A 14,476-nucleotide genomic window follows, 5' to 3' on the forward strand; every position below is an offset into this window, starting at 1 on the left:
CGTTCTGGACATATTTAATCACCACAATACAAAAACATTAGACAGAGAGACATTAACAGGAGCAAGAAGGAACGAAAGTGTTGAGAAAAGAGGAAGCTGGGTTTTTTTGTTTAGTTTTTTTTTTAAAGCTGGGTTTTGAAGAGCTTTTATCTTTATGGGTGGACAGGCTAGAAGTCTAGTGCCAGGTGAACAGAGTGTACTGACTGTGGTGAGGAAGCTCAGCTAAATTAGTTTATTTCAGACCATGGTTGCCCTACATGAACACACCTGATTTAAGTCATCTGTTAATTACCAAGCAAAGTGGGTGCGTTTGAGTAGGGCAGTGATCGCAGTTTGCTGGAGACAGACTTTCTAGGACTGGAGTTATGTAGACTATGTAGGAGGTTCTGTCCCTTAAAAGTCACCTTAATCTGGAGGTGCAAACAGTCATGAATTGGAGAGATGTATTTTGTTGGAAAGAACCAGGATTTTGACTGAGGTTATAAAAGGGACTACCTTACTTAACCCTCTGCAGTCAAAGAGTATTAGTGATTTTTGCTTCTTCGTAACTTTGCGTTTTAAAGGCACTTGCATATATGTAAATGCCCATATGTTTTATTAAAATGTTCAGAACCATCCCAGCTCTATAATGAGATGTTGAGTGACACTCTGTCCCTACATCTGAAAAACTGAAGTCAGAGTTTATAACTTTCCTGTGAAATATACCTTTACTCATGTGGATGAAAAGTACATTTACATTTACGGCATTTAGCAGACGCTCTTATCCAGAGCGACTTACAAAGTGCTTTGCTATTTACCCAAGAAAAGCCTTAGCTAGTTGGAATAGACTAATAATACAAAAGATACCTCCAAGTGGATTGTCTGAATGAAAGGGTATATAAACATAGTCAGTTTGACACACAACATAGCCTGATGCACACATCCAGCAGTTAGACACAGCATGAGGCAGACACTAGTATGTCGACCTGTCTTCGCAACTCTACATGTAATTCACGTACGAGACACGATGAACCGTATTTCTGCGTTGTATTATTACATAGATATTAATAGAAACTTTGAGAGACATCAAATTTATGCGACAGTGCATACCTGGACTCCAGATGGTTAAAAATGGTGGTCTTATAGCCGGTCATCATATCCCATCTTTGGTCATTCTACGTTTCTCGGAGTACAAAAGTAGAGCTGGCATGACGTAGGATCCAGAAAGGGTGCTCCAGTTATGGCGTACACTGTTGGTGCATGTGTGGACGCATGGAGCAAACTCTGGTTGTGTTGGTGGGGTTTCTCGGGATTCTGGGTTAAAGGTCATTTTTCGAGGAAGCTTTTTGAGTAAAAGGCCACTATCCATAAAATGCTCTGCTAGTCAACTGGGTTGTAGACTTGTTTGAACTTGTGGTGTTTGTGTTTCAGTTTTAGAAAGAGGGAGCTTTAAAAAAAAAAAAATTTGTCATGAGGAGGTTTAGAGACTCACTCATCATTCTGACTCCTCCTAAGCGGTGTTCTAGTACGGCTGAGTGAACTGACTATCAATTTCCTTGCTGAAGGGCAAGTAAGGGTGGTTGTCTGGGAAGGCGTAGAAACCCTCCATTCATGTTTCTAAAGTGTTTCTCAATTGCTATTGACAGTTTTGGTGAGTAACTATGTAGTGAAAAGCTTTTGCTGGGGAAATTGGCAGCAGATTTTCCAGTATAAGTATCAGTTTCTACTCTGCCTGTTACAGATGGCACAAATCTGATGCCCAGTATCACTGTGTGGATGTTAGTAGCAGAATTTCAGGCTAATATGGGGTGGAAAAAACAAGAACTAATCAGATCAGGGTCTTGATTGTGTCTGTGTGTTGGACTATAGTTAATAAACACACAGTACTGTGCAAAGCACATTATCTGAAGGCATATCTCCTCAAGGTAAGCATAAGTACAGTAAAAAGGAACGGGAACTGCTCATGTTAAAGTATGTAGTTAATCTTGGGAGCTAGTCTGAACAGGGCTTCCAGAGGGTTCCTGATTTCTCCTGGACGCCCCCCAGCCACGCACCAGATTTATCATCATTAAGCACTGATTTACCATTCCAGGTGCTGGATGATGACTATAAATAATATCAGATTCCCATAAGGAGCGCTTTGGAGATGCTTTAATGAACACAGTGATGTAAAACCACTACTTTTTGTGTTGTATTGTAATTATTAGGAATGCACCGAATATCTGGCAACTCACATTATTTGGCCAAATAAGTGAAAAGACTGAATAATTTATACCGAACAGTGATGTTTTTGATTTCGTGATCAAATCGCAACCAGTGTAGAGTGAGGCGTTCTTTAGAAATGCAGCGAACCTGTCATCTGTGTGGAAGCATTTTGAGGTATTGGAGAATGACCCAAAAACGTCTGTTTGCCGGCATTTCATTGTTTAATGGTGAAAAATGTAGCTAGATGTTTTCAGCCAAAGGATTTTAATGTGTTGCGTCCCTTATGTACACACGCACTAGCTAGAAGTCTAGTGCGAGACAAACTGCAAGTACCGAAGAGTGAAGAAAATCATCAGCTTAACCTTGGGACTCTAGAACATGCAGGACTTCCTATCTTAGAAGAATGAGTGTATTGATTGATTGTATTTGCGTTGAACCAAAATAACAATTAATATGTTTTAAAGATCGGAATTTTTACTTGATAACTATACATCCGTAAATACATTTAACATATATATTGAATGAATATATATTGAATGTTGGCTTTTTAACTAGTGCTACAATTTCCAGAGGGTTTATATAAGCAGTTTGGGCATGGCGCTCTGGAGGTCGCCTTAAGTGAAAACACAAAGTGTGTGAGTTAAAAATAGTTCATTTTAAAGCTGTGTCCTCTTTAAAGATAAAGAATTTGGGTTGGTATTGGGATCATCCAGTACTCAATGTTTTGTTTAAGAGTGTTTAATCTCTGCTGTCTATTTCTGGACTTCTGGACCTTTCACACACATGAACATACACTCCTCTGTACTCTCTGTATGTCTTCTCTTCACATAGTTAGCCGTTTCCACCAGCGTCTAAAGCTGTCCACGTTTCAAGATTACGGTTTGCTTCAGCTTACACCTCCCGCTACTACATGCTCTTTCCTGGATGGCAGACAGGGCCTCAAGGATATGTCTCGGTGTGAGCACTTACTGGTAGCAGACAGAGTGGCATTTTTTCCTCAGTAGTCATGCTGCAGGACGCTCAGTTCCTCCTTTCTGTGCTCTGTGCTGGAGCACTTCTGGGTGTGGAGTACATGGTCATGTGGTCCGCCCACCAGTTCTCATCACAAGGTGAGTCATCAAGAATGTGGTTAGTCAAATCCAAACAACTGTTTTATGTGTGTGTGTGTATGTGTCCACGAGATGAGGGGGGATTTTGTGTATTTGGGACAGCGTACAGTTAGACGAAGGGCTTGGAGACTGAGTGGGTGGTTTAACTGACCTCTCTTCCATCAGAGCCTCTCCACTTGGTCGTGTTTCTCCTTCATTTGGGGTATTTTTAGCTAAGGGCTTGTGGGGCAGTGTGTAGCCTTGGGCAGAAGGTTCTTAGCAGTCTTTGTGCGCGAGCCTGCGTGCTGCGTCTTGTGACGTAAGCGCAGAAGCAGGTGGGGGGGAAAGCTGTAGAACACTTAGTTCTCCTCTGACCCGGTGGTTGAAGGCACTCCCTGAAATCCTCCCACATCCTGGAAACTCCAGAGACTCCCCGTTAGCGCGTTTGCTAACACTTGGATCCTTTCTCAGACTCTGAGAAAACATAAAGGAAATGCTTAAATAAACCCATGACACTGTGGTTCATTTAATGGTCCTCTTTTCTCTTAAATTTATTGCTTGGTTATGTAGTCATTATGGTTATTCTCATGTGAAAGGATAATTTATTGCTGATTTTTTTTTTTTTTTTTCTGTGCTTTACGGTGAAGTTTGATTTTTATTTTAAAATGTCTCTCTGGTTAGTGAAGGTTTTGTAATCTGCTTTAGAGCAGGTTATGAAAACGTGGCCGAGCAGAGAGCATTACTTAAGAACTTTCATGCTATCTCACTCGTGGCAGCCCTCAGCTCTTAATAAATTCGATTTAATGCACTCAGAGTATGGCATTTTGGAAAAGCTGCCATGCAAACACAGCTAAATCAAATACCTTAGCTGGCTTTGCTACATCTTGGACCAATTTTGACCTGATAGAAGGTACACGAATGGATTGCATCTGAGAGGGTTTATGACTTCCTCAGCAGTCTCACATTTTTGATCTTGGGAATATCTCAAAGCACTCCTGGTTAAAATCTGTTACTGTGAATAGTTAAGTGAGTAGAAGATGAACTGGTCTCCAACAGATAGAGTCGGTTATTAAAACAAATTATTAATTGATTCTGCTTATAAAGTGTTAAATTTAACTACAGCTAGCTATTGGGTAATTTAGCGCCACAATATCGACGACCCTCCTTCACTCGTGGCGTAACCAGCAGGCTGATTGGCTCTTTTTGGGATCGGACAGATGCCACGTTGAGGGTTACAAGAACTCCCAGACGTATTTTAACCGGTAACTGGCTGCTCTGGCTCCGCACACTTGGAGGATGCTAACTACAGTTCTGTTACATCAGATGGCCACGGTGGCTTGCGTCCTGCTGAGTTGTTGGCATGATTGACTCCCTATGGTGGTGCCAACAGAGAGACTGTTCCACTTGGAGTTGTTTGTTTGTTTTTAACAGTTGATTACTATTCTTTCTGCAAGTATTTTTATTTTTTTAAGTAGCAACAAATTAAATGCACCCATGCACAAAGTCTTATATATTTGCATATATATATATTCAACAGGAAAATTAAAAACACAGCTGTGCTAATTTTCAGTATTTAACACATGCCCTTCGATTTACGATTAGTTAGTAGTTTGCATTCATCCAGTTAGATCAGTAATGCTTGCAGGCTATGGTACTGTTTTTATGGGTATTGACAGACTTCTTACATTCTTAAAATGTGTATAGCTTTTGGAACTGAAACACCCCCTACTAATATGCAGTCATTGTAAAACTTTCACATCTTATTCAACATTGCTTGTTTTCACGATGGCATGCATCAAGCTCAGTTATTCATGCATGGTCAAGGAGGACAAAATATGCTACCCGACATCATAAACAAGATGCCAATTCAGTATGAGGGCCATGTCTGGCAGTAGTGTAAATATGCCAAAGAGTGAATACAGAAAATTGAATAATTGGGTGTAATTGAGTATTTAGAATGAATTAATAAATAAATAAATAAGCAGCACAGTACTTCAGAATAGTTGTTGGTTTTCTTCTCTCCAGCCCCTTTCTGCTGTTTTAAAAATCAGCTCATTACTCTGCCATATTGCTTAAGTGAACTTGTAACATGACCTGCTGTCAATGGATGTTAAATTTACAATCCTGACACACAAATTCTGATATTGAACCAGATGCTTGTACTATTATTTTATTTTATTTATTTATTTATTTTTTTAGACCACAGTTTCCAAGCTCATAACTGCAACCCACAGTTGAGGTTTGCATGCTAATTAGTCAAATGGCGCCTCGCTATATGGCGGCTCCAGGCTGCTAATTTGTGTGGCCCATTTTAGCGAAACTTACTGTTTTGATTATAGCAGATGTTTAAGGTAAGCGGGCAAACTAATTATAACATGATTTTAGTTTGCTTATTCATCCAGCAGTAGCTGTTAGGCCAAGTGCTCCTGTGTTTAAACATGCTATTCCAGCTGTTTTTCTGCTATGGCACTCAGGATACAGTTAATAGAGTGAATCAAGGTCATGGTGCTTGTTTTTTTTTTCTTGTTTGATTCAAAGTATGCACAATATTGTGGGGGGGAAAAGACATAGCCTTACTTTTCTCTTCTGTGATATGTATTGCGATATTAAAAAAGGAAGTTTCACCAGAGGTCAGTAATCCAACATCTTAACACTATTAATAATGCACTCAATATACACCCAGGATTGGAGTAAAAATAAATGATATTGGGCAAGTATAATCAGCATGTGGTTGATGGGTAATTGAAAGTAAGTACGGTGCAAATTTTCCTTTTGCACCAAGCATCAAAAACGTTTACTTGACATTGCACGTCCTGCAATCTGACTAATGCACATGTCCACATTGTGATGCTGCTGCTGAAACAATTTATAGATCCCATTTAGATGGTGAATGATGGAGTAGTGGGCAGTTTATTGCTTATGGACTTAATGCGAACATTGATTGTAAACAAAACAATATACAGTTTGTGTGGGCTGCTAATCATTTTGTAGTATACTGAATACACTGATTTTTATATTGCTGTAACTTGAACTTGATTTGTTTTGAACCCTTTTGTTAATGAAGCAGCATGGCCAGCAAATCAGACCAGTTTTGTGAACATTAGGTTCCTTTTCAACCATGAGCAGTGATCATTGAACAAGCATCTAGCAGTAATTGTCCCATGTTTGCGCCCCCCCCCCCCCCCCCCCCCCTCTTATGGTGCACGTGAGACACATTGGTCTCTTTTTTGCTAACTTTTGACAGCGTGTTTCACTTCTGCAGGCTGTGCAGAAACACTTATACAACAATTTACAAATACAAAATTAAAAATGAATGAAGGATCAGAGCTGGAACACAGTAAATGTTGCTGATGCTTTTTTTTTCTTTCTTTCTTTAAAACATGCCCAATTTGGCACCAATCCTAATCCTTTGGACTGGATCAGGTCATCCCTAGTTTCCTCTGCTTCCTCTAGATTATATTGAGCATATGGGGAAGCTTGCATCAATACTTGCTCAGAAATCTCGCCAAATAGGCCTTCCAATCTGGATGTTTGTTCAGTGCCAATGTTTCACGCTCCTGACACATTTGTAAACAATGACCGCTTCATCTGTGTAGTTCTGGATTTTTGCGCTTGTTAAACCCTGTGTACGTCTAAGATTACTTTGGAGGAGCAAGTGTCTTAAGGGATATTTACAAGGGTGAAGCAACACTTGCACTTTGTTGCACTTGAGTGTATTTTTGTAGCTGTAAACAGGAAAGCAAAAGGCCTTTTGAGGTGACTGTATTGCATTAGCAGGGGAGAATGTCTTCATTTCGCCTGATTGTTGGTAAAAACCGAGGCCGTGGTGGTGTTTTTTTTTTTTTTTTTTTTTTTTTTTTTAATGTATTTATTTATTTTTTTTCTTGGTGATGTTGGCCCGTCTGGTGCCAGTGGTGTAAACCGTAATGCAAGGTTTGTGGTTGTGTCTAACAGCTTTACAGGCTTCACATCCCTTTTTTCGTAATTCATGCGTTCGTTGTACCCTTCACTATGCCTCTTCAGTGACGTGACCTCATCCAACTCTGCTGATGAGATTTCCCCTCAGGGCCACTGCAGTCATACCTCCCACAAGCACACATTATCTCAACCTCTCATCATCTCCGAGACAAGCACTGGTCGATCTCTTGCACTGATGTGTCATCAGAAAAAGGAAACCCTTTAAAAGCAAGCATCAGAGAATCAGTCAGAAGAGGCACATTGGTGAATGTTTACATTTTGCGTGTTTGTGTATAGGGGAGACGGCTTTGGCCCTGAGACATTCTTCCCATAGATGTGGTTGGGATGCGTTATGATAAAGATCCAACATTTTTCAACCTAAACTCTTATCTCCCAGCCACATCTACAATGTTTCTCTCCTTACCAGCGACATTCAGCATGTTTCCCTCTATAGTAAAACGCCTCTCTGAGATGTTCATACCTTTCTAATGGAACCCAGTTTGCAGTTGCTATCACACAACCAAATTTAACAGAAGTTAAGTGTTTCGTAGATATGATTGATAATGGTAATGGTTGTCACGAAGTGTGGTTAAGGGAGCAATGAGACACAGTGACTATGACCACTATGATGATGGCGTTTGATGCAGATGTCGTGAATGCTCTTATGACCCATCTAATCTTTATTCACAGAGAATCCAGCGAGGAGTGCAATGGAATTGGGGGTGCTCTCTCTGTGGAGCCCGCACCTGGCTCGAAACTGAACGAGTGGTGTCCTGCGGCATCTACTCCCGCACCTGCCCCTGCCTCTGCGCCTGCGCTCCACCCTGTGAGCATGGGGGACGGCCTGGACGCTGCGCAGATGTCGGGGAGCAGCAGCAGTCAGGGGCAGCCCTCGTCCCAACCCCCTGCTGCCTTCAACCCCCCTCCCCCGGAGATCGCCAACCCTACCCGGCCCAAGCGCCAGACCAACCAGCTGCAGTACCTGCTGAAGGTGGTGTTGAAGACCCTCTGGAAGCACCACTTCTCATGGCCTTTCCAGGCTCCTGTAGATGCCGTCAAGCTCAACTTGCCTGTGAGTGTTCTGAACTTCATGTGACCTCTTTCCATGCCTGAGGGTAGCTGATTTTGAGGGGTGCTCATTTTTTGTTTTGAGGAATATGTAAAGCGAGTTTCAGGTAGCTGAGGTATTGTGGTTTGTGGTTGGAGGGAAATTACATGAAGAATGTGACTTTCCTTGCCAAGAGATACCTGCCTCTGACTCAAAGAACATTGGTGTGTTGGCATTGCTTAATTTACTGAATTTTGTGTAATCGCCTCCCCCTAGGACTATTACAAGATAATTAAGAACCCTATGGACATGGGAACAATCAGGAAACGGCTCGAGAACAGTTACTACACGAATGCCCAAGAATGTATTCAAGACTTCAACACCATGTTTACCAACTGCTACATTTACAATAAGGTACTGGTGTGGCTGCTCTCTCCATAAATAGGTTCCTTGGAAGCTGTCCTTGAATTTCACTGTTACAGTAGAGGCTTACTGATGTAAGCTATCGGCACTGATTGCGTGGGGTTGTTAATGGTGTGCATTGCCCCCTGCAGGCTGGGGATGATATAGTCTTAATGGCTGAGGCACTGGAGAAACTGTTCCTACAGAAGATTTCAGAAATGCCTCAGGAGGAGACTGAGATCACAGTCATGACTCCAAAGGGTCGCGGCCGGGGCAGAAGGAATGACGCAGGTATGAATCAGTCAGTGGGGTTTTGGAATATAAATACATGTTCCTTGTAACTGTTTTATGTGTTTTGTAGTTTGTACACAAAAAAATAAATACAATTTACCACAAGTAATGATATGTGGTCTCTCGCGCGCTTTCTCTCTTTCGCTTGCTCACTCTAGGACTAAACTTGAAACCTGGCCCTGGCATGGATTCTCCGTCCACGACTCCTCAAACGCGCGGCCTTTCTAGTCTCGGACCAGGGCCTCAGACTAGAGCACCAGTCCAGGGCCCTCCCTCTCTACCCCTGCAATCGGCCATGCCGGCTCTACCCCCTCGAGTGCCACCTACGATTCCTTCCCATGCACCACCACTAGGCGCCCCCTTTTCGCTCCCACCTTCTGACTGCAATCCTCAAGGCCCAATCATGACGCCTCTTCCCCAAACTCAGACTGCGCTGCCACCCATGCCCATTCAACAGAATACTGCTCCAGTTCTTCCCAGCGTTATGCCTAAAGTAAGTCATTAAAAAAAATTATATATATTAAAGCGTTTAAGCAGTCAGATCCATTGAACACATGAACACAATCATGTAATGTCACCACTTTGTTAAAACATACAGAAAATGGCCAATGCCAGTCATTCTGCAATCTGAAATGCCCTTGCCGTTCTAAATTTAAGTATTTTTAAACTGTGTTAATGTCAACATATATTGGTACTTGTTTTGAGATTTAAAACCAGTAGACAGGGGCTTAAATATGATGAATATATAAAAGTAATATGTACTTTTATCTCAGACTTAGTTGTTTATTGATGTTTTATTGGCCTAGATTGTATATTTAGCAAGAATACTGCATATACAACAGTGCAAATACAGCATTTAACAATATCACACTATCACATACAGTTTCACAATATCTCAGTAGTTTTGTCTTGTCTGAGGTATGTGAACAAGTTGGAATTGACAAGATGCACCAACAAAATAGTAAAACAACAAAAAAGTATTCCTTGCTGTTACCTCTATTTAAAAAGAAACGGGAAGAAAGATCCAACAATTGTCAAAATACATTTATAACATATGATAATAATGTTCTACTGGTCTACTATTACTCTCTATGGTCGATCTAAATCTGTCTTTTATATGAGGGCATGTGGTCAGTGTTCTAGAAGTACTGACTAAATCTATAATATACCCAAGGCAAGCCTGTTATAATTGAGTCATCATTATAAATTGCCATATTTTCCACCTCTTTAACCTCTATCTTTTTTCCCCCATCCATATCTTCTTTCCCCTTAATAGCAGAGAAAAAGCCAGAAGAGGAAAGCAGACACCACGACGCCCACGGCCAACGACCAGCTGAGTGAATCCTCTCCCGCCGAATCGAAGTCAGGGAAGACTCTGCCGCGGCGAGAGAGTGCCCGGCCACCTAAACTTCCTAAGAAAGAGGCGCCAGACTCCCAGCACCATGTTAACTACGTAGTTCCTGGCGGAGCCCACAGCCCTAAACAGCAAGAACAACTGCGCTACTGTTTGGGCATTGTGAAGGAGATGTTTGCGAAGAAGCATGCAGCATACGCATGGCCATTCTACAAACCAGTTGATGTGGAGGCTTTGGGCCTGCATGACTACCATGACATTATCAAACACCCCATGGATCTCACCACTATCAAGGTGCGAATGCTGTCTTACACAGCAGTTTAGATCTTTCAGGGCTTAAAGCTTGCATATGCTTTTGCATACTGTAGTTGACATGCCATTCACAGTGTGGTTTGTTCTGTTTTGTTGTAGGAGAAGCTGGACAACAGACAGTACAGAGATGCGCAAGAGTTTGCTGCAGATGTGCGGTTAATGTTCTCCAACTGCTACAAGTACAACCCCCCAGACCATGAGGTGGTGGCCATGGCACGCAAGCTGCAGGTATATAGCTGTGCTCCCATGCATGCCAACACCCACAAATAACAGACATTCTTATTTCAAGTCACTGAGAACCCTCTCTCCTTGTCCAGGATGTGTTTGAGATGCGATTTGCTAAAATGCCGGATGAGCCAGAGGAGGCCTTCACCCCAGCTCCAGCCCCTGTGCCTCACCCCACTGTACCTGTGAAGACCCAGCCGCCCATAGCTGCCCCATCGTCCTCTGACAGCTCCAGTGACTCCTCCTCGGAGTCGGAATCCTCCACAGATGATTCAGAAGAAGAAAGGGCTCAGAGGCTGGCTGAGCTGAAAGAACAGGTAAAAGAACCACAGCCTTCTGTGTAGGGGTCCAGAAAAGCATAGACCAGTCTGAAGGTGCAGATTCTGCTACATTTTAGAATATAGTTTTTTAAATAATATATTGTAATGTGTGAAATATGGGGTCATTTTGGACAAAGTAAAAAATTCATGTTCTTTTGCTGTGTTGCAGCTTAAGGCAGTCCATGAGCAGCTGGCAGCCCTTTCCCAGCCCCAGGCCAGCAAACCAAAGAAGAAGGAGAAGGAAAAGAAGGAGAAGAAGAAGGATAAGCACAAAAAGAAAGGAGCCATGCCTGGGCTAGACGAAATCCTTGAGCCTCCTCCTGCTCTCCAGCCGCAGAAGAAAAGCAAGAACAACAAAGACCCTCTGCCCAAGAAGACCAAGAAACCCAGGTATAGTTAGATGTTGTTACTCACACTAATTATTATACCCCATTTTTGTGAGAAACCCATGTGTGGTCTTTGACAATTGGTAGATAAGCTTTCTTTACCTGCTTTTGTCCTGCAGTAAGAAGGAGGGCTTAAAGAACAACCGCTCCATGCCACCGCAGGGCACTGTGCCCCCCACTCTGCAGCCTGTCCCAGGCCTGGACTCTGTGGATGATCTTCCTATGGGAGGAGGCCCAGGACCAGCAGGCCTCGCGCCAACGGAAAAGAGCAAGCCCATGTCCTACGAGGAGAAAAGGCAGTTGAGTCTGGACATCAACAAGTTGCCTGGGGATAAGCTAGGGCGTGTGGTCCACATTATTCAGTCCCGTGAGCCTTCGCTCAAAAACTCCAACCCAGATGAGATTGAGATTGACTTTGAGACGCTGAAACCTTCCACACTTCGGGAACTGGAAAGATACGTCTCGTCTTGCCTCCGCAAGAAGAAAAAGCCTCCGGGTGAGGAGTGTTTTTGACTCTGCTGTCAATTCTCGCACTGTTCTGGGGTGTGGTTAGAAGCACTTTGTATTGTAGAAATATAGACAAAACATCTGAACATGACAACTAAAGATCACATCAGTAATTATTGTTGCTGTGTGTTTAGATTTTCAGGGCTCCCATGGATAAACTGGTTCATAATGTGTAAAAATCTATATATTTTTAATATTGGAAGTATTAAAGTTGAGGATGGGTCATCCAGGCATATTTTAATTGTTCGATACAGATGGCATTGGATTGGGGACCTAAAATTCCTAAATAATTTCCAAGATACTGCTTAAATACAGAATTAAAATACAAATATAAAGTATATGCTTTTCTAAGCATACCGAGGATATAGTCACAGTACCTAAAAAAAAAAGTTTCAGAAAACAATGACCAGATTCCCCAGACAAGACTTTAGCCGATTTTAGCAGATTCCGTTGTTACTAGATTTAGTTGTTAGAATTAGTTGTTACTAGTTGTTGACATCTTAAAACCTGTTGTCAAAAGCCTAAAATGGCAATAATTTTTATTCAAATTGTGCTGCACTTACATTAGTTTAAAAATGACCCATATGAAATGTGTAGATGGTCTGTGTTCAAGTATCCAGTATGTCCAGAATATGCATGTTGTAATAATAGCATATTCTAAGAGCTCACCTGTAGTTGAGGTCCTAAAGGTATTAGAATATTGAAATGCATTGAATTGTAATTTTTATATATTCAGTAAATCAAAAATAACTACAAATCTGAAATCAATTACCCAAGTTTCAGAGATAATGGTAATGTATTTATTAATTATATTATTTTCTCCCGTGTCCAGTTGCAGAGAAGACCATGGAGGCTATGACTGCTGCTAAGACAAAAGGCTCATCCTCAGATTCGGGCAGCAGTAGTGAGTCTAGCACATCAGACAGTGAAGACTCTGAGTCAGGTATCATGCCTTATGTGGCCTTCTTTTCTCTGAAGTCATTTTCTTGCTCCAAGTCTTAAGCATTTGCTTAATGGATCTGCATGTTTTGTTCTACTAATTCAGGAATGGCTTCCAAACCGAAGAAGAGGGGTCACTCTACGAAGGAGGGAAAGAAACCCCACCATCAGGCGATGCCTCCAGTCATGCCCCAGCCCCAGGTGCCCCTCCAGCCCCAGGCTCCAGTGCTTCAGCCGACAGCCCAGCTTAAGCAGCAGCAGCAGCAGCAGCAGCCTTCCCCGGCTACGTACATGGCTCCCCCTGTCACGGCGCTGGAGTCCTCCCAGTTGCTGGAAAACACATTTGACTCTCTGCCCCACTTTGGGCAGCCCCTCATGCACCTGTCCCACCATGCCAATGACTCGTCCTCTCCCGCCCCACCCCACCTCAATGCTCATCCGGCAGGTGGCCCTGGCTCACCTGAGACACACCCGTTTCTAAACCAGCACCCCATCCTCCCATCCCCAGGTAAGCTGAGACTTCCAGGTTCTTTGGTTAACTATATAGCTTATATATAAACAAGTTATTTTTGGTTTTATAAACTGATTAGTTTTATAAACAGTAGTCTAGGTACTGACTACAGGTACAAGTGACTCAAATCTGACTGCTGTTCTATTACCTGTATCTGACAGTCTGAACTTATCATGCTTTTGAACTGACCTGCATTAGCAAAGGACCAGAATGCTCATCCAGCAAACCTCATTCATGGCCTTTCCATGACATTGACAATTGTCCATTTTCACACTTCAAGATTTGGTTAAGCGAACTGCTGTAAAGTAAAAGTGGTGAATTTCTGTGCTTGTTTTAATTGTGAAAGATCATCAAACTGATCATTTTGTTTTCCTTGCAAACACACCTTCAAAGGGATACAGCGGCCATATGGGGATTTATACTGGATAAAGAGACTTAACCTTTGAAGCTCCCTTGACTCCTGTGCTATTTCTTTTGTTGCCCACCCCCAAATATTTTTAAATTAAACATTATTATGAATAGCTGTTAGCTTGATTTCTCTAATTAAATTATGTAGTGTTTATAAACATACTCTGGCCAAGCTCATACGCGTCCTCTTAAACAAAAGACCTGAAGTAAATTCATGATAATAGGTTTCACTTTGAATTTTAATCATGTTCCTGCAAGGGGTCTTCCCACATGTGTTGTAAAGTCTGACACTGGATTGAACAAAGCTGTTTTAAAACACACCAGCACAGTGTAACTTTTTATACTATTCATTTTTGACGCCCTATTCTTTCTTTCCATTTATTGATGTCTGTTTCTGATAAGAAATTAGCATTAGGGACATCCTCCCTGCAACAGTGTGACTCTCACCAGTCGTGCTTTGGTGCCAAAAAGCAAACATCACTCTACTACACACTTCTCACTGAAAAAGCCAAAAGCTGATGCAAAAGCTCTGAGAGTCAGTGGA

The 14,476-nt window shown here is 42.1% G+C and overlaps 1 protein-coding gene across 4 annotated transcripts in view; it reads left to right on the top strand.

Annotated features, from left to right (window-relative positions):
* brd4 (bromodomain containing 4) overlaps positions 1 to 14,476 on the top strand; it is a 35,885-nt gene that overhangs the window by 17,135 nt on the left and 4,274 nt on the right. For 3 of the 4 annotated variants that reach the window (XM_072675270.1, XM_072675271.1, XM_072675272.1), the window contains 11 exons: positions 7,920 to 8,301; positions 8,554 to 8,691; positions 8,832 to 8,970; positions 9,129 to 9,463; positions 10,247 to 10,618; positions 10,736 to 10,864; positions 10,954 to 11,178; positions 11,351 to 11,571; positions 11,687 to 12,063; positions 12,907 to 13,017; positions 13,120 to 13,521. In XM_072675270.1, coding sequence (XP_072531371.1) covers positions 7,920 to 8,301; positions 8,554 to 8,691; positions 8,832 to 8,970; positions 9,129 to 9,463; positions 10,247 to 10,618; positions 10,736 to 10,864; positions 10,954 to 11,178; positions 11,351 to 11,571; positions 11,687 to 12,063; positions 12,907 to 13,017; positions 13,120 to 13,521 — 2,831 coding nt within the window. Of the gene's footprint in view, positions 1 to 7,919; positions 8,302 to 8,553; positions 8,692 to 8,831; positions 8,971 to 9,128; positions 9,464 to 10,246; positions 10,619 to 10,735; positions 10,865 to 10,953; positions 11,179 to 11,350; positions 11,572 to 11,686; positions 12,064 to 12,906; positions 13,018 to 13,119; positions 13,522 to 13,917; positions 14,001 to 14,476 lie in introns of those variants that run through there. The other variant, XM_072675273.1, reaches the window with a different exon arrangement.

The sequence above is a fragment of the Salminus brasiliensis genome, chromosome 3 (assembly GCF_030463535.1).
Source record: "Salminus brasiliensis chromosome 3, fSalBra1.hap2, whole genome shotgun sequence".
NCBI classification, from domain to species: domain Eukaryota; kingdom Metazoa; phylum Chordata; class Actinopteri; order Characiformes; family Bryconidae; genus Salminus; species Salminus brasiliensis.